Source organism: Salvelinus fontinalis, chromosome 24 (genome assembly GCF_029448725.1).
Source record: "Salvelinus fontinalis isolate EN_2023a chromosome 24, ASM2944872v1, whole genome shotgun sequence".
NCBI lineage: Eukaryota > Metazoa > Chordata > Actinopteri > Salmoniformes > Salmonidae > Salvelinus > Salvelinus fontinalis.
Window position 1 is genome coordinate 13,613,364 of NC_074688.1, and position 23,440 is coordinate 13,636,803.

At 43.5% G+C, this 23,440-nt stretch overlaps 3 protein-coding genes across 5 annotated transcripts in view; all 3 read left to right on the forward strand.

Annotated features, from left to right (window-relative positions):
- Window positions 1–7,376, forward strand: LOC129821972 (adapter molecule crk-like). Its single transcript, XM_055879760.1, has 3 exons — window positions 1–544; window positions 912–1,480; window positions 4,297–7,376. The coding sequence occupies exons 1-3, from the start codon at window positions 325–327 to the stop codon at window positions 4,432–4,434; spliced, it is 927 nt and encodes a 308-aa protein (XP_055735735.1). The 5' UTR covers window positions 1–324; the 3' UTR covers window positions 4,435–7,376.
- A 475-nt stretch (window positions 7,377–7,851) lies between these two features.
- On the forward strand, window positions 7,852–13,707 carry LOC129821975 (14-3-3 protein epsilon-like). The gene is made up of 6 exons (XM_055879766.1): window positions 7,852–8,071; window positions 9,370–9,569; window positions 9,831–9,937; window positions 10,548–10,754; window positions 10,884–11,020; window positions 12,703–13,707. The coding sequence occupies exons 1-6, from the start codon at window positions 8,008–8,010 to the stop codon at window positions 12,759–12,761; spliced, it is 774 nt and encodes a 257-aa protein (XP_055735741.1). The 5' UTR covers window positions 7,852–8,007; the 3' UTR covers window positions 12,762–13,707.
- Window positions 13,708–18,877: 5,170 nt separating this feature from the next.
- The window catches only part of LOC129821973 (unconventional myosin-Ic-like), a 57,697-nt gene continuing 53,134 nt past the window's right edge, over window positions 18,878–23,440 (forward strand). The window contains exon 1 of one of the 3 annotated variants that reach the window (XM_055879762.1): window positions 18,878–19,386. In XM_055879762.1, the coding sequence (XP_055735737.1) occupies window positions 19,294–19,386 (93 nt within the window). In that variant the 5' untranslated portion in view covers window positions 18,878–19,293. Of the gene's footprint in view, window positions 19,387–22,897; window positions 23,367–23,440 lie in introns of those variants that run through there. The other 2 variants (XM_055879761.1, XM_055879764.1) reach the window with 2 other exon arrangements.

Sequence of the window (23,440 nt, forward strand, 5' to 3'; positions counted from 1 at the left end):
GGGGTCAGTTTTGTTTCCCCGGATCCGCCATTTCATTTTTTGAAGTTACTTGTGACAAGTTACAAGATTTGATCAAAATTCTATTGTTTTATAACTGGGTTGGTGGGTAAGTTATAATCGACATATTTTAATCGGGCGATCAGACACGTTTTGTACTAGGACAGGCTTTTGAATTTTAAATTGATGGGCATAGGCAAGTTGCGGATGTCGCCTATTCTCCAAATGTGTTCTACGCGCTAAAGTTTTTGTATGAGTTGAATGCTGGTTGTGGATAAGGGGATTCAAAGGGAAGGCCCGTGAAGCCTCGGCTTTGGAGTGGGAGTCATGGCCGGAAATTTTGACGCAGAGGATCGTGCAAGTTGGTACTGGGGAAGATTAAGTAGACAGGAGGCAGTTTCACTTTTACAAGGACAGAGACACGGAGTGTTTTTGGTGAGAGACTCTATTACAAGCCCAGGCGACTACGTCCTGTCCGTTTCAGAGAATTCCAAAGTCTCGCATTACATAATCAACAGCATCAGCAACAACCGGCAGTCTGGCTCAGGTAAGAAAGACATGGTTTGGGGCTGCAGAATAAAGGAACCTTCAGGGTATACGTTCTTGTATGACTTCAATGCAACCAGATGCACTATAACTCATGCAACCCAATAAAGATTCATCCAGCAAGCCACTCCACGTTCATTTGGCTTTATTTGGAAAATAATTTAAGATGAACTTCCTACAAGTGAATCAACCAAACAGTGACATTTGGTTCAACCAGTCAAATATGTACTCCACTGCCTTTTAATGGGCCAGAAATGTGGTAATTCACACGCCAGTTAATAAGGCCTAATACCTTTGGCCAGTGAAATGGTTTCGGTTGTTCTTTTCTTCTTTTCTACCCATCCCTCTTTCCCACTCTCCTCTCCCAGGCCAGGCGCCTCCACGGTTCCGCATAGGGGACCAGGAGTTTGACGCCCTCCATTCCCTGCTGGAGTTCTACAAGATCCACTACCTGGACACCACCACTCTGATAGAGCCCATCAACAAGGCCAAACACTCTCCCTTGGTCAGCGTCAATGCAGGTGCTGGAGGCCCGCTGCAGCGGCAGGAAGACGAGATGGTCCGTGCCCTCTTCGACTTCCCAGGCAACGACGATGAAGATCTGCCTTTCAGAAAGGGCGACATCCTGCGGGTCCTGGAGAAGCCTGAGGAGCAGTGGTGGAACGCCAAGAATTTAGAGGGGCGTGCCGGGATGATCCCTGTGCCCTACGTGGAGAAGTACCGACCGGCTTCTCCCACCTCGGGGGGCCTTGGAACAGGGGGTCCAGGTGGGGTGGGCTCGGTAGACGGCTCAAGTGTTCAGGGCCCTCCTCTGCTATACCCGAGCCAGTACGCCCAGCCCACACCTCTGCCCAACCTGCAGAACGGACCCGTCTTGGCCAGGGCTATCCAGAAGAGGGTGCCCAATGCCTACGACAAGACCGCCCTTGCCTTAGAGGTACCTACCTTGCTGTGCTCTCTCGTTCTCTCATCTCCTCTTTCCCTTTATTCAACATCCCTCTCTCATATTCTTTGATCCTCCCCATTTTGTCATGAATTTTCCTTTGTCCTCAGTCTTCAGTGCAATGTAGCTAATAATGACTGGTCTTGTACAACGTATATTTTCTTTGGCATTATGTCAAGATTGAGGCCAGAGAATCAAATCACTTTCTTTTTTTTATGCCCTAAAAAAAACTATGATTTTAGAATAATATTGAATTAATGACATTTCTGAATCGTTGTCTGTACTGTTATATTTGTAATGCCAATATCAGTGTCTAATTGGTCATCCTCGCTACTGGGACTGGTTTCATCTGTTGTAAAGTCATAATCTGGAGAAGACCCTAGGTTCCTTCCCAGTGGGTCATTCCAAGTTATCCCTAGGTTCCTTCCCAGGGGGTCATTCCAAGTTATCCCTAGGTTCCTTCCCAGTGGGTCATTCCAAGTTAACCCTAGGTTCCTTCCCAGTGGGTCATTTCAAGTTATTCCTAGGTTCCTTCCCAGGGGGTCATTCCAAGTTATCCCTAGGTTCCTTCCCAGTGGGTCATTCCAAGTTATCCCTAGGTTCCTTCCCAGTGGGTCATTCCAAGTTATCCCTAGGTTCCTTCCCAGTGGGTCATTCCAAGTTACCCCTAGGTTCCGTCCCAGGGGGTCATTCCAAGTTACCCCTAGGTTCCTTCCCAGGGGGTCATTCCAAGTTACCCCTAGGTTCCTTCCCAGTGGGTCATTCCAAGTTACCCCTAGGTTCCGTCCCAGGGGGTCATTCCAAGTTACCCCTAGGTTCCTTCCCAGGGGGTCATTCCAAGTTACCCCTAGGTTCCTTCCCAGGGGGTCATTCCAAGTTATCCCTAGGTTCCTTCCCAGTGGGTCATTCCAAGTTACCCCTAGGTTCCGTCCCAGGGGGTCATTCCAAGTTACCCCTAGGTTCCGTCCCAGGGGGTCATTCCAAGTTACCCCTAGGTTCCTTCCCAGGGGGTCATTCCAAGTTACCCCTAGGTTCCTTCCCAGGGGGTCATTCCAAGTTATCCCTAGGTTCCTTCCCAGTGGGTCATTCCAAGTTACCCCTAGGTTCCGTCCCAGGGGGTCATTCCAAGTTACCCCTAGGTTCCTTCCCAGGGGGTCATTCCAAGTTACCCCTAGGTTCCTTCCCAGGGGGTCATTCCAAGTTATCCCTAGGTTCCTTCCCAGTGGGTCATTCCAAGTTACCCCTAGGTTCCTTCCCAGTGGGTCATTCCAAGTTACCCCTAGGTTCCTTCCCAGTGGGTCATTCCAAGTTATCCCTAGGTTCCTTCCCAGTGGGTCATTCCAAGTTACCCCTAGGTTCCTTCCCAGGGGGTCATTCCAAGTTATCCCTAGGTTCCTTCCCAGTGGGTCATTCCAAGTTACCCCTAGGTTCCTTCCCAGTGGGTCATTCCAAGTTATCCCTAGGTTCCTTCCCAGGGGGTCATTCCAAGTTATCCCTAGGTTCCTTCCCAGGGGGTCAGGAAGGAATGAAGGAGTTGGTATGTGGCCTCTGTGACTCGTTGCCTGTGACTTCCTCCTCAGCTTCTTAACCAGTTGCATGCCTCTGTGTCCCAGCTGCTAGGATTGTTAAACAAGGTAGTCCGGGTCGTGTCCATTTGTCACCAAACAGAAAATGGACTGAAACGGGGAGGGACTTTCCTGATCTTGTCCTATAAGCAAAACGTTTTGCCCAAATTAATATGACCCAGTACATACAGGGTGGTGGTCAGTCAGTCTGAACTCAATGGCCAACTGCTCTAAAGCTCATTAGAGAATGCTGCCAGAGGCTCCCACCCTGACTGTCTTAACTAACTGTCCGGAAGGGGAAAGAGGGCTTCCAAAGCGGAGGTCGTTGTGGGAAGGAAATACTTTGTGTAGAGGAACATTTCCTTTCATTTCTATGAGGACATTACTCTGAGCCAGAGCGGCCTCTGGGCGACAAGCCAGCGGTCTTAGGCTCAGCCCCCCCCTCTCTCCTTCTAACCTGCTTGGAGAGAGGGAAGAAGGGAGAGAAGGAACAGTAACACTGAAACAGATACACAATGTTCACTTTCTGGCCTTTCTGTCTTGATGGAATCAGCTACAGGGTGGAAGTAGTCTGTTTGTCCTCTGTCTTTTGGAATACCAAAGTGTTAGGCTACATGCTTACAAGGACGAAAAGTAATGTCAAAGACATGTGAAAATGTTGCCTAAATTTAATATACTTTGGGGTCCCAGACAAGTTATATTTTCTATCCACCCAAGAATCAGTCAGCACAGCGCTCCAATGATAACAAACAGGATATTTACCCTCTATAAAGGTGTTTGCCAGTGGTATGACTCAGGAGGTATATAGGTTTAATGATTAGCCCCTGCACATACTTCCTGGTCACATCTTAGTCGATGAGAGAACTTCACTCTCTAGAAGAATGGTCCAACTGTAATGAAGAGGCCTACAGGGTGAACCAACAAATGAACCTCTGGAGTACTGGTTTGTGTTTAGTTGCGCTGAGATTTGTGTGTTTGCGAGGCCAAATGAACCGCTGCGATACATAGACAAAGTTTCACAAGTGGTTATCAAGCTGCAACTACTGCAACAAGGTCATTACAGGGTGAACACCGTGTTCATTGGGCACCAAACGGACTGAAACGGGGAGCGTCTCCCTGGACTTGTCCAGTAAGAAACGCACATTTTTGTGTTCCGTTGAAAAGTGTTTTGAAATGTTTTCCGTAGCGTGCACTAATGAACATTAGCCAGGTCTGTCTGTTTGATGAGTCCTTCTCCTCTTTCAGGTGGGTGACATGGTGAAGGTGACAAAGATCAACGTGAACGGCCAGTGGGAGGGCGAGTGTAAGGGCAAACGAGGCCACTTCCCCTTCACCCATGTTAAGCTGCTGGACCATAACAGCCCTGAGGACGACGTGAGCTGAGAGTGGACACTGGGCTCCTTGGGCTCCTCCCATCTCTCACCCTGCCCTTACACACACAGACACTCACTCCCTCACATGCCACCATCGCCCCTGTGCCAATCAGCAGCCTCCGCATGGCCACACTCAGACACACACACACACCACTTCCTCTTCGTCAGTTGGCCCTGTTAGATAATCATTACGCTGTGTCTTCGTCTCACACACCACCATTATTTATACCACTTCAGCACCATGGCCAGCTCTATCAAAACACACACTCCCCTTCTAAAGAAGAAAGACTCAGGCCTTGTCTGATAGGATGAGGACAGCGGCTGTGTAATACCAAGAGGAAGACGGGGAGTGTGTGGTTGAAATGCTCTCTTGGGCTGGAATCATACACACAGAGATCCATGGAGAAACACTTCTCTGGCTGTCGAAGAGAGCCGTTAGAATGACACTACACTGTACACTACACTGTACACAACTATCATCCTCACTACAAATCCACAACCAAGTAACTAGTAGTCTTTTTGTAAGGGGAAAAAAAGAACATATCCTTATGAAATTGTTGAGAACCATTACATGCTAAAATCAAGTCATTTTTTTTGTTTAGTTTATTTTGCCTCGTTTCTCTGAGAAGTTTGCCAGTCCACCACTATTGCGGAGATCTCGTCAAATGTGTCGGCTATGTTGTGAGCTTGCGGTGTTGTCAGGCGCTAACCCTCTCTGTCTTACTTGTTTGTGTCTGTCTTGCCTTGCTTGTCTGTGCTCTTTGACAAGCCTTTGTCTGCTCCGCTCCTACTCCGAATCACTGAGACTTCATTTTTCCCCCACACACGGCTGTTAACTTGTTCAAAATATTGGAGATGTCTTTTGTGTATGATCTGCCAGGGTCGTGGAAACATTCTGCCGTATCATATAATACCATAGCCAAGGATAGACTGTTAAAATGACATTTTTTTTGTATGACATAAGCTCAATGGTAACATGAATTGTCTTTCTCCTTGGAAGCTATTAGATTCTAAACTGATTACGGTAGTACTTGTTCTCCTGTACACGTTGGTTACAAGGTCAAGGCACTGTATTGACACTGAGTTCTCACTTTTCTGTTCTAGATTCCTGTCATCCACTATATTTTGTGAATTGATGTCTGTCTGTATTCATTAGTGTAATGGAGCGAGCGAAACGCCCTTTAATTTGCATGCATCCACAAACCACCAAACTAAATCCGCAAACCACCACACTATTACTTAGGATGTCAACTTTGAATAGGTGTCCTCTGTTGATAAGAGATCACAGTTAAGTCCACCTGTTGACACATGACAATGATCTTTCCATTCCTATCATGTAGGAAACTGGCTAAGTTTGCTCCCTGGCACAGCATCATACATGTTACAGATATGTCGTTTACTGTGCACTGCAGATTCGTATCTCTGTTCCACTATAAATGAAACCTGTATCTGACCATTCTTACGCTTTGCGCCCCACTGAATGTGCCCCTGAAATTCACTTGGATAACGTCACCTCCTAGAGTGGTTTCCCATAGATTAAGGCAGAGGTGACTTGAGAAATGGGTTACCTCGTCTTCAGTAGAACTGGCCACTAGGGTGCACTGCAACAGCATTAGGCAGAGAGGTGCTGGGTGAACCGAAGTGCTAGTCTGCCTCCGAGCTTTAGCCCATGTTGATCAATACAGTTGTCTGAGTTGAGGATGCTGGAGGTGAAATGTTTTATTTTCAGAATGCACTTTAATCAACAAAAACATTACAATTACTTGCCAGTTCAGGCTCCTCCCTTTCAATTGCTTTTCTTGCCTTTTCTGCTGTGTGTTCATTGTCTGTGGCAGACCTTGTGTTGGCTTTTTTTTTTAAATAAATATAATCTAAGGTAATTTAGCCCCAAATTTATGACGCAGCTGTGAAAAATCCAAATGCATGCATTGTCAGGGTGTGAAGACTTGAGTATGGTTATATGAGTTAAACTCCAATTATGTAGTACCTCATCCAAAATACACCATCTGCTGTAGATGTAGGTTCTGGGTAGTAGATGCTGCAAAGTCCAGAGGAATCGAATATATAACCTTTCGACAATTGGATTGTCCTCAAACAACAGGGGGTTTCCATTGTCCTCAAATTTGTACCATTTCTCTGTATAATTGTAGCTTTCGGACCGACTGACAAACTGTTTTATAGCCAATTTATGCCACAATCTATGTTTAAGGACACGGTTGGGTAGGTTACTTTCTAAATGTAATCAATTACTAGTTACCTGTCCAAAATTGTAATCAGTAATAGCTTTTGGATTACCCAAACTCAGTAACATAATCTGATTACTTTCGTCTTCATATGCATTAAAAGAAGATGAAAAGGAACCATCAAACACATTTGGGGTGTCTTAGTGGTCTCTGACTTGTGGTCAGACCCGCTCAGGTGTAACAAACTTAAACTTGCACCTTGTTGCAATGCGAAATTGAATGTCATTGAGAAAAAATACATTGACACCTTTGTTTTCGCAAACATCCTTTCTGAATTTAAAAGTAATCTAGTTTTTCAAAAGTAACTAATCTGGTTACAATACTTTAGCTGGTAATGTAACTGATTACAGTTAGTTTCTTTGTAATCAGTTACTCCAGTATTAACATCTGTTAAATGTCTGCTTTTTCATTCATTCTCTCAATGCATGCCTGTTTATGTAATCTGCTCTTATTTTTATGTTTTTGTTTTGTCAATCAGGCCTATAAATATTTCAAAGTATTGTATTTTTGTAACCCTGTGGAAGTCATTACCTTTCATAAGGGGGCTTGGTTGGCAACCGCAAATGGAAATTATGAGGATATCAAAATGTGCCATTGTATTATAACACTATATTCTTTCAAGACAATTGAAATTACCATTTATTTTCTGTAACATGTAATGTGTTAAGATATACATAGTAAATAAAGTCAAAGGATTGGCAAATGAAAATACTGTACCCTATCAATCTTGTGGATTGTCATAAATGTGAGATCAAACTGCAATGCCTTTTTCATTCATAATTTGTCTCACTTGTCATACATAACAACATAGACCAACAAAAAGCCAGTTGGCCTACTTGGGTGTTTATTTGTATTTAAATATCCAGACAGCTGATTATTATTGCAGGCCTTTCTACCAAAATTTGGTCCCAGATTTGTTAAAGATATCACAGCCAGCCTGTTTCACGTGTTCTGGTTAAGAAGAAAGAATGAGAAAGCCTTATCATGCTTTTAACTTTTTTTTTTTATGTGATCATGCTCATCATGATAATGGTGCGGTGGGTGGAAATGTAAATGTCTGGAATCCCGAGTCACTGGTTGCCAAGCCGTGCAAAAATGGGAGGGGGTTTTCTGAGCAAGGGGTGATCCTCAATGGAGGTAATGCGTGTGTGGTGTGAAAGGTTCCCGGATGTAGATTTTGGCCATTTTTTTTTACTCCAGTACAACCGGTGGGGTGGAAACGCCACTGATCTATCCGTTGATTTTCCAGGAACCGCCGACAGATTGACCTAGTAGCAGCTACTGTCGAGCCTTTTTAGCAATTTGTCAGTTAAACTAGACTATTCGACACTCGGAACAAAATGGGCGATCGGGATGATTTAGTATATCAGGCAAAACTCGCCGAACAGGCTGAGAGATATGACGGTAAGAGACAATTGTATTATTCGATGGAGGGACATGTTCGTTGCTGGATTTTTTTCCACCAGCTAGCTAGCTAGTAGCTACCAACATAGCTAACACTTGCACTCACTCATCCTCCTCCCTCTTGCGGGGGGCCTCAAGCGAGGACGGTGAAGTCAGTGCGCTAACGCACTAGTTTAACTAGCTAGCTGTGTAGTTAACATTAATTAGCCAATACGATAGCCACTTAACCAGATTTGTTTAAATATATGGATCATTTAAAGAGAATACAAAATGGCGGATTATTGATGGTGCGAAAGCTAGGCGGCTAACGTTAGCAAGCAAGTGGGGTGGTAGTTAACGCGTTAGCCAACTAACGTTATATGTGCTAGCTACGTGGGGATTACTTTTCCCAACCAATGATATCAGCCAATCTAAACATATACTACAGTACTAGATAGCAATCGAAATATGTAAATCTGTTGGCCTGCCAAATACCCTACCCTAGTTTACTAAACTTCTCGTGGTCCAACGTTAGCCATAGCCTGCTATCTGGGTGTGACGTATCGAAGACTGACCTGAAACAAAACCTACCCCAATGATAAGCAATTTTGACGTAGGTAGCTAAGTTCGCAAGCTAGCTAACGTGCCTGTCAATTGGCATGAAGCAGAAGCTGTTTTTAGATGTGTTATTACAGGGCATGGTCACGTCTGTCTGGCTGGCCACATGCAGCTTTGATTTGCCCTGAAGTAAAACCAGTTTAGCTGCTTTATTTCACCCTCAAATCAAATGCGATTATTCACAGACCTGCTGCTCTCATTCTTGACACTGATGTAACTATCTGTTTCTGAAAGGTATGGTTATGTACCTTGTCACTGGGTATACGTTGATTGGGTATAGATGTAGTCTTGTAGAATTAATGCCTCGGCATGACTGAATTAAGCCTAAATGTTGCAGCAGATACTACCTTCCAAGATCTTATGATCAAAAACCTGTATTTATTAGGCACATCAGAGTAGGCATACTGATCTAGAATCCGGTCTCACCTGTCCTTATTCATAATGATCGATTAGGCAAAATTTATCATAGCTCTACTCTGAGACTGTGAATACAGGCCCAGGTTTAGGGACAGAGACGCTTGCAAATAGGACTTTCTGTGATTGGGATTGTATTGTTAGGTTGAGAAATTAAAATCTGTAACTTCATCATAAGAAAAAGGAAGAAAAAAATCTATGAAGTCATCAAACTTTGTCCTGTGGTTTTATTTTGTTTATGATCTTTCAGCCCCAATTACTTACTACTTCCTCTCTGCTCCCCACAGAAATGGTGGAGTCCATGAAAAGAGTGGCCGGGTTGGATGTGGAACTAACAGTCGAGGAGCGAAACCTACTATCAGTGGCCTACAAAAATGTCATTGGGGCGAGGAGAGCATCATGGAGGATAATCAGCAGTATTGAACAAAGGGAAGAAAACAAGGGTGGAGAAGACAAATTGAAAATGATCCGGGAATACAGGCAAACAGTGAGTAAGCCCAGAAGTATGAGTCACTGAGTGCATTCATGTGGAACTGGTGTGAGAGATTTGACACGATGGGAGAAGCATTTGACCTGCAGCACTCTTAAATCAATATGGTAGCGTTTCTACTGGAGAAAATTGTGAATGGTATAAAATAATTTGGGCTAATTCACCTGAATGATACCATTTGTGTATTGTTGAGTGTTGCTTGTTGTGCTTAACACTGTGCCAGTGGCTGGTCATTCATTGAGTCATTTTCTCCTGCAGGTTGAGAACGAGCTGAAGTCAATCTGTAATGACATTTTGGATGTGCTGGACAAGCACCTTATTCCAGCTGCCAACACAGGAGAGTCCAAGGTCTTCTACTACAAAATGTATGAGCCTCTTCACTTGTTTGGGAATAGATGCTTGGTAGATGGTTCTTGGTGGGGTTTTTTATGGCCCTGTTAGAATAGTATTCCACAACTATTTGTATTTATTTTATTTAACCATTATTTTACCCAGTAAGTTGACTGAGAACACATTGTCATTTACAGCAATGACCTAGGGAATAGTTACAGGGGCGAGGAGGAGGGATGAATGAGCCAATTGTAAACCGGGGCATGATTAGGTGGCCATGATGGTATGAAGGCCAGATTGGGAATTTAGCCAGGACACCGGGGGTAACACCCCTACTCTTAAGTGCCATGGGATCTTTAGTGACCACAGAGTCAGGACACCTGAAAAACTCACTGGCTCTAGAATAAAGCAGGGATTGTGATTCCTCCTGCTAAATCAGGAATTCCTGCTTTTCTGACATTTATCCTCCATCCATTTTGTTGCTCATCGAAACGGACCTATCCCCTAGATTTTGTAAAATTGTCCTGTTCACGTCCCTGAGTTAAGAACGTAGTTGTTTTTCACATGGACCAGTGTTTGCAGGGAGCCTTTATCTTTTACACCACGGTGACCCACTGATGCTTCTCCGTCTTGCTCTTCCCTCAGGAAAGGCGATTACCACAGGTATCTGGCTGAATTTGCCACCGGGAACGACAGGAAGGAGGCTGCAGAGAACAGTTTGGTCGCCTACAAAGCTGCGAGCGACATCGCCATGATCGAACTGCCACCTACACACCCCATTCGCCTAGGCCTCGCTCTTAACTTCTCCGTATTTTACTATGAAATCCTCAACTCGCCCGACCGCGCCTGCAGGCAAGTACCTCGCACGGCTCTCCCTTGACAGACTTCTATCTTAAAATCTATCTTTTTTTAATGTTGATTCGATACGGTGACCTATTCTCTTAATACGAGTGCGACATAAGACCGGTGTTTGTACTGCAGGTTGGCGAAGGCTGCGTTCGATGACGCCATTGCAGAGCTGGACACGCTGAGCGAGGAAAGCTACAAGGACTCCACACTAATCATGCAGTTGTTACGCGACAACCTGACACTATGGACTTCAGACATGCAGGGAGATGGTAAGCGTGAGTCAGAGGTCCCGCACTTGGACTTTTAGAATGCATGGCGGAAGTTGGTCATATTATGAAGGGGGGGAAATAGCTTTTTGAGAGCATGCTCAATTCCTCCATTTCTTCCAGTCTGAGGTATGCTTGCAACATTACAGCAGTTAACCTTTGTCATTTTTTAAAGTTAGTCCATTACAATATGTTTGTAAACGGATGCTATCCTACCACAAGAGTGTAGCACTCAATCTTCTTGAGTTGTGTGCTGTTGGTTATTCGGCTCTTTTCAGAGCTGCTGACGTGGATCATTACGCTAACCCTAACGTGTCCCTTCTCCATCCGTCTCTAACCCAACCTTGTGCCTTTCACCTTGCAGTTCCTTCCGCATTGCTTAGTGGTCCTCTCCCCCCTCTCTCTGCCCTCTAGAGTTGTAGCTTCTTCAACCTTCATCATAAAGTCCGACTCATCTCTCCTCTCTCCTTCCGTTTGTGTAGAATCCTAAAGGAACAAAACAGCCCTTTATTTCCCATAATCTGTACTTTGTAAGTGTTTTCTGCATTTGGTTTGACTCGTTTGTGTTCTGTCCCCCTTCACTACTAACTCACTGCAACGCCACTCACCCATCATCGGTTTGTGTCATGGGGAAAGTTGTATGTTCACACACTGTGTGCCTTATGAATTGTCCTTCTACGTAGTGATAACAAAAAAAAACACTGGTGTATCAGTAATGCGTTTAGTTAGATCAACTGTCTTTATCATGTTCTGATTTCCACGTGTCTTGGACAGCTGACAGGTAATTGGGTTCTGTAGGACAGCTCTGTGGGTACAAGGTGACGATCTTTCTCTGTGGGGCTACAAGGTGTCTCACCAAGTTAGAACATTGGTTTGTGTGTAGAGTCTGACGCGCTGTAGTCGCCTGCCTGATCTTTTCATGTATGGTGCCTGATCTCCGTAGCGATCGTATGAGCCGTGTATTGTGGAGACTGGAGGACTAACAGCGTGGCACCAGTTGTTGAGCGGCTGTATGGGATATCCTGTCTGTCTTTGACTGGGTGGCATTTATCTACATCCAGTCCCATAATCGCTGTGTCATTCTGTCTGCCTGGCGCCCTGTAGCAAGACACAAATAGACAGTTGTCTCACTAGCAACGGAACGCTACAATATAGTGGCTAATGTTGGGAATATAATACTTGGGTATAGCATCATGGGCAGATCTATCAAGAGGGATTTAAATATTGTATGTTACTGCATTAGCTAGATGGCTAAGGAGAAATTCATAAAAATCAAATTTGCTTCTCAATTATAAACTGAAGTAATCTATTAGGTTGTCGTCAAGTATCGCCCAAATAGGACTTTTCATTCGAAAGCTTTTTAGTTACTCTGAGACGTCCTTTTTATTTGAAGCACCACACTAGTGTGTTTTGATATGCTCTACGAGGTCGTAGTTAGTGGTTGAAGTTTCACTGCATGTGCTAAGATGTGACATGTGGCACACTGAATGAAACCACCGCTGGGCTCACTTTGGCTTGTCCACCTGCAACTTTGGAGACCAGGTTAAAACTGTCACAGGAGTAATGCAATACTTCCACAGCATCTCTGTTTGGACACTGATTTTGATCACCTAGACTGAGGGTTGTCTCTCTTGTAAATAACCTGAAAGCCCAGCCCTCACTGTCCGTTTTCTCTTGTTTTCAAGCGGGTGAAGAACAACCGAACAAAGATGCGCTGCAAGATGTGGAGGACGAGCCCCAGTAAGACCTCAGCCAACTTGAGACCCCCCGCCTCCACACTCTCCCCTCCCCCAAAATGAAAAAAAAAACTTAGTCCCAACAGGAGCCACCACGCCCAAGTGACAGCGGCTCTCTGACCCCCAGGGTCTTAGAGATAATCAGTTCTCTTAACTTTTTTTTCTTCCCTTAATTCAATTCAAATATAAATACCACTTAATTGAGACGACATACAATTTTGGAAAGACAGAGTCCCTGGATAATTTTATTTTTCTTGGTACAAGCATTTCTGATTTTTATCTTCATTATTGTTTTGTTTTTGCTCTTTCCTCTATTTTATCAGTTGCTGGCTGTATTGAGAATTTTTTTTCTTAATGTAATTACAGAAATTAACTTTTATTACTGATATGTCTATTAGTTGTGGGAGCTGTAATATTTCTGTGTTAGTGAAAGAGATGCAAATCATTAAACCTTCGAAGGGCAAGTCTAAACAAAGTGCTCTTCTTAACTTAGTTTTTCAGAGGAAGTCGGCAAAATTCGTGATATCCACGTGGAGCAAAATGCTTAACTTTTACACCATAGTGATTCTATTGTGATGTTTTGGATTGTACTTTGTGCTAAAATACTGTATTGTGCGTACTTGCTGATTTTCAGATGGTGGCTGGTAGCGGTTTTAAAAATCCGAGGGAGCATTGTCACGTTTAGTAAAGAAACGGCTCTCGATTGGCTTCTGTTGCAAAATGACAGGGTTCTAAGTAGATGATTTCAAGCCTGCATGAGTTAATGAATAGTTTTTCTGCCTCTTTCCCCTCCTTTACATTGTTCATGTTTTTCTTTTCTTTTTGCTGCATTATGTGTAACTTAAAGCTAATTTGTACTACTGGATATCTGACTGGAGCCACAGATAGAGCACCTGTATTGTTCTTACTGAAACACAGCATGGAATTAACATTAAACAATCTAAATTAAACATACCTAAAAGTCTGGTGTTGATTTCATCAAATGATTTAATTCGTGCTACTCGATTTTTGACTGATGGTTGTTTTGAACACCACAGAGCTCATGGTTGGTTGGCCCCCTACACTAAATCTCTAATTGGGAGTTTTTTGTTGAAGATTAAGTTAAAACAATTATAATGATGGATTGCATTTATTTGCTAGCTCTTGTCATATACATAAACAGTGCTTTTCTTGTATACCAGTTACGCATGTATGTCAGGGAAATAAGTAGGCCTACATTACAAGAATGTTGGCTTTGACAAGTTTATTCAAATAATCCTACTAAACGCTTATATAAATTGACACCGATGACAGGTGACCCTAACTAGGTTACAGGGGCCCTAGTCTCAACAGCCACAGTGTCTATAAAGAAAGCCCTATCAAGTCTGGAACTTCCCTTTTGAGGTGCTGGTCTAGGTTTGTTTGAACATGTGTTAAGTCTTGAAATCATTAACAACAGTCTAGTCGTTGGAGGTGAAATGTTGTAGAAGAGCTTCCCCATCAGTGAGCTGAACTCTGCCTCTTTCAAACGGTCATTTTCACCATTTTCCTCCATGTCTTTACTAAAAAAAAAAACTTGCAGATGTATTTCCAGTGTTAATTTAACCCAGTGTTAATTTCAAGTGTTGATTTAACCCAGTGTTAATAGTAACTTTCAAGAACATACGGATATATATATTTGCTGGTCTTTTCTTGATTGATTGTTCTTTATGCGAAAGTGAGCGAGTTCAGCTCATTCATATGACAGTTGGTTATGTGTCAATCATAAGACTGACTTACATTAACGCGGAGTGAAATAATCTTTCAGACAGGGCACGTGTTGCACAGAAAGACAGTCAAAGTGTGATTTTGCATCTGCGTCAATCAATACCACCAGCCGCTGGAGCTGCCTGGCGGTGACATCGGCCATGTACAGGTCGCATATGCCACGTTCCATTTCCTGCAATACAGAGACACAGCCCATTGTACGTGGTCTGTAAATTGTGATTTGATATAGATTTGTCCACAGCTGCTGTTTTGCACATAGTATTTTGTAACAGGATTATACATTTTAAATGGATTTCGATTCTCACATTTCATCCATAAACTAGTCAGTCTAACTATTGTTTCTGCTGGGTCGGCGCCTGCTGGTGAGGGTTCCTCTCAGGCCATCCGCTGTGGTGGGGAAGCCACGTTACATGATGCCATTTGATTTGGAGTTACCTTGAGAGAAAGCAGTCCATCTCTGTCCTTATCAAAGACTCTCCTGTAGAGGTTGCTTCTTCGCTTACACACTCGACAGAACCTGCAGAGATAGCCCTGTGGAGAGAGGCCTGGCTGGGACACAGAGAAAGATGATAATGACCTCCAAAATCTTGTTACTTCCACCAAATGAATGAATGACAGATCTCACATTCTGAAATGATCTGAGGCACATCCTTCCAACCCACTCTCCAGCTGTCTGAAGTCCATTGGAAGGTCAAATCGACATATCGTCTTGGATGGACACACCCTTGCCTCCATTGGTTGGTGTTTACCTCTCTGTTATTGGATGAATGTGATTGTCAGTATTGTTAAAGACAGTGTCAACTCTTCAGTGAGTATTCAATGTATAAAAAGGCAGTCTTACAGCATTCTCCAGCTCATACAACTGTGTGAGTATGCTGTCCAAACTGCTCTCCCACCTCACTGGTCACAGGGTGATGCAAGAGCAACTTCTTTAGCACCCCCTGGAGGACAAGACGTGTACATAGAGGCTGCTTCCACTGAAACTCAGGTAAAACTACATTCGATATTTGAGAGAAGAGATCAAAGCTGAGCGGTTGACTGTACGTATATTGCGCTGTCAGAAATAGAAAACAGGTAAGACATTTGTGAAAAGCTGACATTTGTGGAAATATTTTCTAATGATGATCCCAAGCTAGGAATAGGTCTGACCTTACTTGGGGATCAAAAATTGATGGACTGACAGGCAGAATCCTTCTCCTCACACTGTTTTCCTCTTCATTTTCCCACTCCCCCTTCCACCGGAGATCTGTCCATCAGATCTAGGACGGCTGTAGATGATAGTTGACATGTAAAATAGGAGATGGATTTGATCATTAATCATGTTGTACCCTGAGTTTATCAAAACATTATGACGTCACTTCTTAAATCAGTGTAGATGAGGGGAAGGGAAGGAGACAGGTTAAAGAAAGATTTTTAAGCCTTGAGACAATTGCGACATGGATTATGTGTGTGCCATTCAGAGGGTGAATGGGCAAGACAAAAGATTTAAGTGCATCAAGAATGGTCCACCACGCAAAGGACATCCAGCCAACTTGACACAACTGTGGGAAGCATTGGAATCAACATGGGCCGGCATGGGCTTTCGACACCTTGTAGAGTCCATGCCTGACGAATTGAGGCTGTTCTGAGAGTAAAATGGGGTGCAACTCAATATGAAGGTTTTCCTAATGTTTTGTACACTCAGTCTATGTCTCTGATGTGTGCGGTCAATACCTGAGTGATTCCTCTAATGTCCTATGGAGCAAACAGAAAAGACATTTGAATGGAGCCTGATTAAGAGGTACTTCACTCACCTTTTTGCACTTCTTCTCTTCAATATGCCTTCCATGATGCAGAGGAACACTCAAAGACCGGGCTCTTCAGTGCTGGCAACATTTATGCATTGGGCCAAAAAGGTACTCTGTTCTTTCATAGAATCATTACCTGGTATACTGCAGAACTAAAATATGCCTTTTCAAAAAGTTACTTTTGTTTTTGTATTGATTTTCTCAGCATTCATACTTCAGTCCTCATTAGAAACACTGTTTTTTTTCTTCTGTGTGTAATGTGTTGCTTACCTAGTGTGTATGGAGACTAATCACCTAGCTACTAACTGTTTGGCTTAGGCCTATAGTGGCTTGTAGTCTTCTTGAGCTATACATTGGTGGGTTCTGGTCTCAACTGATGGGGTGGGATTTCATTCTTCTAACTTCAGTGGAGGCTTCAGATTTGTGTGTACAATAGATTTACCATGACACCATAATTAATTCCAGACTCGTGTGACTAAAGCTGTGTTTTTATCTGAAACCACAAGAGGGCAGCAATTGCTAGAGCTAGATAAAAAAAAATAAAAAAAGATTAGCTCAAATCGGCACGAGTTTGGCCCCATTCAAAGTTTTTATGGGAAATATAACCTACTGTAGGGGAAATGTAAGAAAGATTTTTTAAATAAATAGAGTACTAAAATACAGTGTCATCTAATTAAAATTCATATTTGATTCATCTTTTGGACACGTACAATCAGAACATTTCTGGGGAAATAAGAGCGAAGTCTGCGCTGTAGTGTGAGCACAGTTCTTTGGGCTGGTGTTTGAGTGGTAGCCTAATCGGCGTCCCGTGCTTTCCTGTGGAAACGGCGCTGCTGAATCCTGCGTTGTCGGAGGCTGATAACTGCTTTTGAGCAGACTGAAGGATCAAACGGCATGGAAATATTAGGGATTTCCTTTTTAGGGTTAAAAGTAGACATGGCTATTTCCAGTCAACACTGTGATATAGCACTAGCCTATCCCAGTTTGTTAACTTCAGTACACAGTATGTTCTTGAACCTCTGCCCTACCACTCCCTGCCCTTTTTCATTGCCATGGCCACGTGCCCTTTACTCACAGATTGGCCCATAACTCTCTCTCACACAAACAGGATGCAATTCCCTCTACTTCCTTACAGACTTCTCTGTCAGTGACAAGTTGTGTCCACGCCTAGTTCAGGAACACTGGCCCCTCGTGTAGGAGTTCTCCCACTGCGCCTGGCTCACCTTGACACACACTACCGTAACACCAGCTGCAGGTTCTGACACACACACACACACACACATACACACAAACACACCTCATATCACCCTTCCAGTGTGAGACTATAGGACATGAAAGACAGTTTAGACCAGCAGAGAGAAAGAGAGAGTGAAAGATAGAGAGAGAGAGAGACAGTTGGGCCTCCTTCTCCTTGTGTGTTAATGGATGGACAGCATTGAGAGAAAGAGGAAGTGTGTTTATAAACCTTCGGCCAAACGGACCTTGAACCTGTCTTCTGTTAATTAATAACCATCTTCTGGATTGTTTGATTGAAAACATATAATATCTGATCAGTGATCAGCTTAAACAACAAACTATACCCTTGAAAAACATCTCCCAAAAGTACACTATTGACCATCACACTTTAAACAAACTACAACGTATAAAGGCTTTATGGGGCATTCATGGTTGCCTTCTGTAACAGTTCTTGTTCTTCCCAGTATGTTTCAGGGACGTCTGTGTGTGTTCTCTCGCTCTTCTCATCCATAACAGTCTGCTAGGCTGAGCCCGGCCTGAGGACTTGCTGCGTCAACGCCACTGTTTCCTGTTGATGCCCAGCAATCAGGAATACCTTGAGCGCGGGTCAAAGGATGTGTGTCACTGTCACTTCCCCTCTCAGCAGCCCCCCAGACACTGTAGGAAGGCACACACCACTGGCCCACTACCACCACATGTACAAACAGCCGTGCTCTCACACACATAGCTACATGTTCACAAGGCCGTGCACAAGGCTGTAATGAACACACACATCTAGGCAACGCTGTGATTGAGGATAAGAAGGAACAGTAACATAGAAGTTACAGAAGAGACACTGCCCACAGCCCACTAGAGCGCAAACACATTCTCCAAAACACTACTCAACACAACCACAATCCGTTTCTATACTTATTCTCAGTCACCCTCACCACAAATCCCACCACTGACTGACCATATTGATGACCCAAAACATACAGTAATATAGAGCCATTATTCCTTCGCCAATCATACACATATCATACTGTCTGATACCCCCTGGCCTACTCCCCTCTGCCTGTCTACATTAATTAGTGCACCCCTTGGGGAGAGGAAACCGAAGACACTAGAAACACAAGAGGCACAAGTCCCTTATTTATTTTTGGAGAGGTGGGGGAGGCATGTGGTGTGTACGCGTGCCTCCCAGTTGTTTATCCAGGGGAAATGTGGGGAAGCAGAGTGGGTTCCTCCGGTGTTTACCCTGTGAATGTTGAGAACGTCCGACACAGGATGCATGGGTCCAGGAGGAAACCCTGATACCCGGGCTAACCCAGAGTGCACTGCGTCACGGAGATCTGGTGTGCAGGGACATCAATTATACTGCTGAGCCGGCTGTGGAAAGAGAGCCTGACACTAACTATCTACACATATCCTTTGCCTGCTAAGGGGAAATTTGCACTAGAGCACTCTGCACAGAAGCAGGAAACATCCTTGTGCTTTGACTGTCTTGGCCTCGTTAGATAACTGAGAAAAGAAGCATACATGTAAATGACTATGTGCTGCCAGTAAAATATCTGTTGTTCTACTTTAGTTGTCCTTTCCTTCTTTCTATTGACAGTGTAACAGAAAGTGCCCTATTCCTCTCGCAGACGTTAAGGGGAGGAATTTGTACAAACGTGCGAGGGGTGAATTCATTGCTACGCCGTCAGAAAGACCGAGTAAGTGGGCGGAGGACGGAGAGAGAGACAGAGAGAAAGGGATTGGGAAAGAGAGAAGGAAAGAGAGAGAAGCGACCATGATGGAGCTGAGGATCCAGTTGGTCCCTACAGGTGAGATCATCCTGTCCCCTGGGAAGAATGGGGAGAGCTTCTGCCACAGCTGCACCAAGGTGAGTCCATCCATTCAACCTGCTCGCTCCTCATACACTTTAAATAACTAGCTGTCCTAGAGTAGGATTTCCCTAGCCTGGTCCTAGATCTGTTCGTGCTGTCTTGCTAACTTTGGTAACGTTGGCGAGACAGCACAGACATGTCTGGGACCAGGCTAGGATCTGGCTGTGTGGAAGTAGAGCTGATGTATCATTTTAGAGGTTCACTGTGCACGGTTTAGAAAAAAAGTTGTTTACCGTGGCTGCTCACACTGTTTTTTCGCTTGATCACAGGAGGTTGGTGGCACCTTAATTGGGGAGGACAGGCCCGTGGTAATGGCTGGAGCGGAATAGGTGGAATGGTATCAAATAAATCCAACACATGGGTTGATGCCATTCCATTCGCTCCGTTCCAGCCATTATTATGAGCCGTCCTCCACCCAGCAGCCTCCAAGCGGCTTGACTATGTACGGTAAATGTGTTTGTGTCAAATAGCTGGCTTGATAGAGTGCAATCAATATCATCCTCATTCGATTTTTCCACTCAGTGCTAGGCCATTGACGTTGATTATGCATACTGGTTCAGCAGAGCGCCAAGTGAAAAAAGGTTACATGTGGCTTATAATGTGCTGGCTACTTCAGTGTGTGAAGGGGTGTAAAAAGTTCAAAATGAACAGCGGAGAGGCACTGTCTTCATTTCAAGATAGAGGGCGTAATTTGAATAAACTAATTATAAACAATAAGAAAATCCAAACCAACTGAATGGCTGATTGCCACTTCAATAATGATATTAACATAACGTATGATCAATTTAAAGAAGGGTTACATGTTTCTCTATGGAATGGGGAGAGCATTATTCTCTGCCAAGACATTTTTTCCATCTCTGTTGCACAAGTTCCTGGTGAATGTGAGAGGGGGTGGGACTGGTTCTCCAGTTCACACAATCTAAGGAATGCAGGGTGTGAGGCTTTAAATCAGACAGCATATGGTGAAATAACAGGCCGTGCCATAGAAAGCAGTGCAGGTTAATGGAATGTTGAACGAGTACACAAAACAAATTTGACCAACTTGGATCTTAAGAATGAATAGAAATCTGTAATGTACAACCAGTGAGACGCTGTTAACTTTATACGTTTAGTTTGAGCCTTATGTTAATTCAGTGAGCAGGAATGGCTAATGACGGGAACGGTATGGAATGTAGGTGAGGAAAAGACAGAGAAATTCCGGAACAGCACATGCATTTCCCATACATCCCAACATTCCGCCACATCACCCTCGCGTGCCTCTGATTTTGTGTGTGTGCGATTGAACATGTGGACTTGTGAACTGAAGACATGTGTAGTGTGCGATTGAACATGTGGACTTGTGAACTGAAGACACGTGTAGTGTGCAATTTAATAAGGAGGCATATGCACTATTTTCTCATTTCTTATCGAGAAAGGAACAATGCCCTCTTCCAGTTTCACTCAGATTCTGTGGCGAGAGACAGAGGCACTCCCTGGAGTACAGTCTGTTTTACCATTGACCAGGGCCTTGTCAACAGGATACAACCTTTCCTCCCAGCATAGTTACAGCAGAGTGAGGAGAGATAGCACAGTTGGGTGGTGTATTTTTTAAGAGAGAGTGTGTGTGTGTGTGTGTCAGAGAGAGAGTGTGTGTGGGTGGTGGGGTGGGTGTATGTGTGTGAGAGAAAGAGAGAGAGAGATATTTCCCCCAGATTACACAGACCCAGAGATTTCGAAAACAAATTACATTTTGATAAACTCCCGTATCTACTGGGTGAAATACCACAGTGTGCCATCACAGCAGCAAGACGTGTGACCTGTTGCCACAAGAAAAGGGCAACCAGTGAAGCACAAACACCTATATTTATGTTTATTTATTTTCCTTTTTGCACTTTTTGTTACAACACTGTATATAGACATAATATGACATTTGAAATGTCTTTATTTTTTTTGAACTTTGTGAGTGTAATGTTTACTGTTAATTTTCTATTGTTTTATTTCACCTTTGTTTATTATCCATTTCACTTGCTTTGGCAATGTAAACATACGTTTCCCATGCCAAGAACGCCCTCAAATTGAAATTGAAAAATTGAGATAGAGAGAGAGAGCGGGGAGGTGGGCTATAGTAATGAATCGATCACTATGGCAGCGGTGCTATTGCAGTCCATTATCACACACATACAGGCAGGCAATTTAACTGCAACGGTCACCTTCACATAGGAAGAGGGCGTGTAATATGCACCAATAGAAATGCTGACAATAATTAGGCAATGCCGACAGTGGACGGTACATGCCACAGACCTATAGTCTACTATGACAGTAGAATGTGTATAATACTTGAATAACATTGACATTTATAGCAATAGCAAATTGTTGAATTCTCTGCAATAGATCTGATGAAAAACGCGCAAGTGGCCACACACCCTTTTCAAGAACCATGCAACGAATGGCAGTACGCGGGACTAGTGTAGTGACAGGTCTGTTGACAGTAGAGGGTAGAAGAACACTACTACGAAAGTCAGCGACGGGAAAGTGAGTTGAATGCCGTCGGCGGTTTTTCTTTTCTCGTTCAGGTTCATTTTCAACTGCATATTCTCACCAGTACAACAATATTTACAGACACTCAACCCTTGTTGTTCTTAGGGTAGGAGCTATAGGCATCCATTCCATATTTGGCACACATTGAATAGGCTACTCAAAGCAAAGAAGTGTGCTCTCACAGTGCAAAGTTAGGTTCACACATGGCTATCAAATGCAAACGTTGCATATGCTAGCCCCCATATAGCCTATTAAGTGTTACACCTGTTGAACACAGTTTTTAAAGAAAGTTGTGACAGCATGATGTACAACAAACGATAATCCACCTTAAATCTGTGGGATGGGTCTCGAGAACTTCCTGGTATCAATGATACGTTCATAACCAAGTGTGAAGGTGGTATTTACAATATACGCCTGGTAAAAATCCACTTGAACCCCCCCCCTCCAACTCATAATTACAAGTGGGACTCGTCTGTCGCAGTCAAGTGCTATTCGGAATTAGGAAACTCCGAAATGTTTGACTTGCTACCCTAGTTGAACGCGGCACGTGTATAACAATAACCGGAACAATTTCCGAGTTCCAACTAGCATGTGAATGCCGCATATATTTATAAAAAGCTATCTATTCATATGGTTTTTCAACGCTATAATTTGTTTACAACCATTTTTTTTTTAATTAAAAACAAATATAACACAATATACCAAATAACACAGACTAACTTTATACACAGGGGTATACACATTTATACAAAAATTCATAGGCTTCATGGGCATTTAGGATTCGCGTTGCTTTTACAAGCATGATAGCTGTTTTTTTAGTTTATGGTTAATACACCTTGTTGATCATTAGCCAATCGGCGTTTTTCAACGAGTTCAAAGCACTTGAAGTCATCCAACTTTCTTTACGACTACACAACTGGTATTTACTATCTTCCCAATTGGTTATAAACGCAGCATAAACGCTGTTGTGTGTTTGAAAGAGGGAGGGGAAATTACTGACATTTGTTCCACGACTCACCGTGGGACTGAAATACTGAGTGTCTCAGAATAATGTAATCATGTTTTTTTTATCGCTTAAAATTACTGTTGTATAATATACGTATATTTGCTAAACATCGTTATTCTTAAAAAAAAAAGAAGGTGAATAGTTAATTTAAAATAGGTGAATAGTGGTGGATATTCTAGGCTACAAAGGCTGTGGACAGAGTTAGCCTATTGTATTTGAGAGAAGAAACCTTCACTGTAGAAGTACAGCCCCCAGATTGGAGTTGCTTGTGAGATCAGTAACGAGGAATCGCTAACAGGACTGGTCAACAGAGACAGAGTTGAATCTGGGGTTTTCACTATTGTGCTGGTCTAACGAGAGAGAGAGCAGTTTGCTGTCTTTTTGTAGCCTACCGGTGACGAGACATCAGGGCGAAGAAGCCTACTGTGTCGCATTGACTTCGACTCATTGAAGGTAGGTATATCTTCAGGTACCTTGTTTCTCCTCCGTTTCCTAAACAGGCTGTTACAAAGTCATTTTGTAGCGGG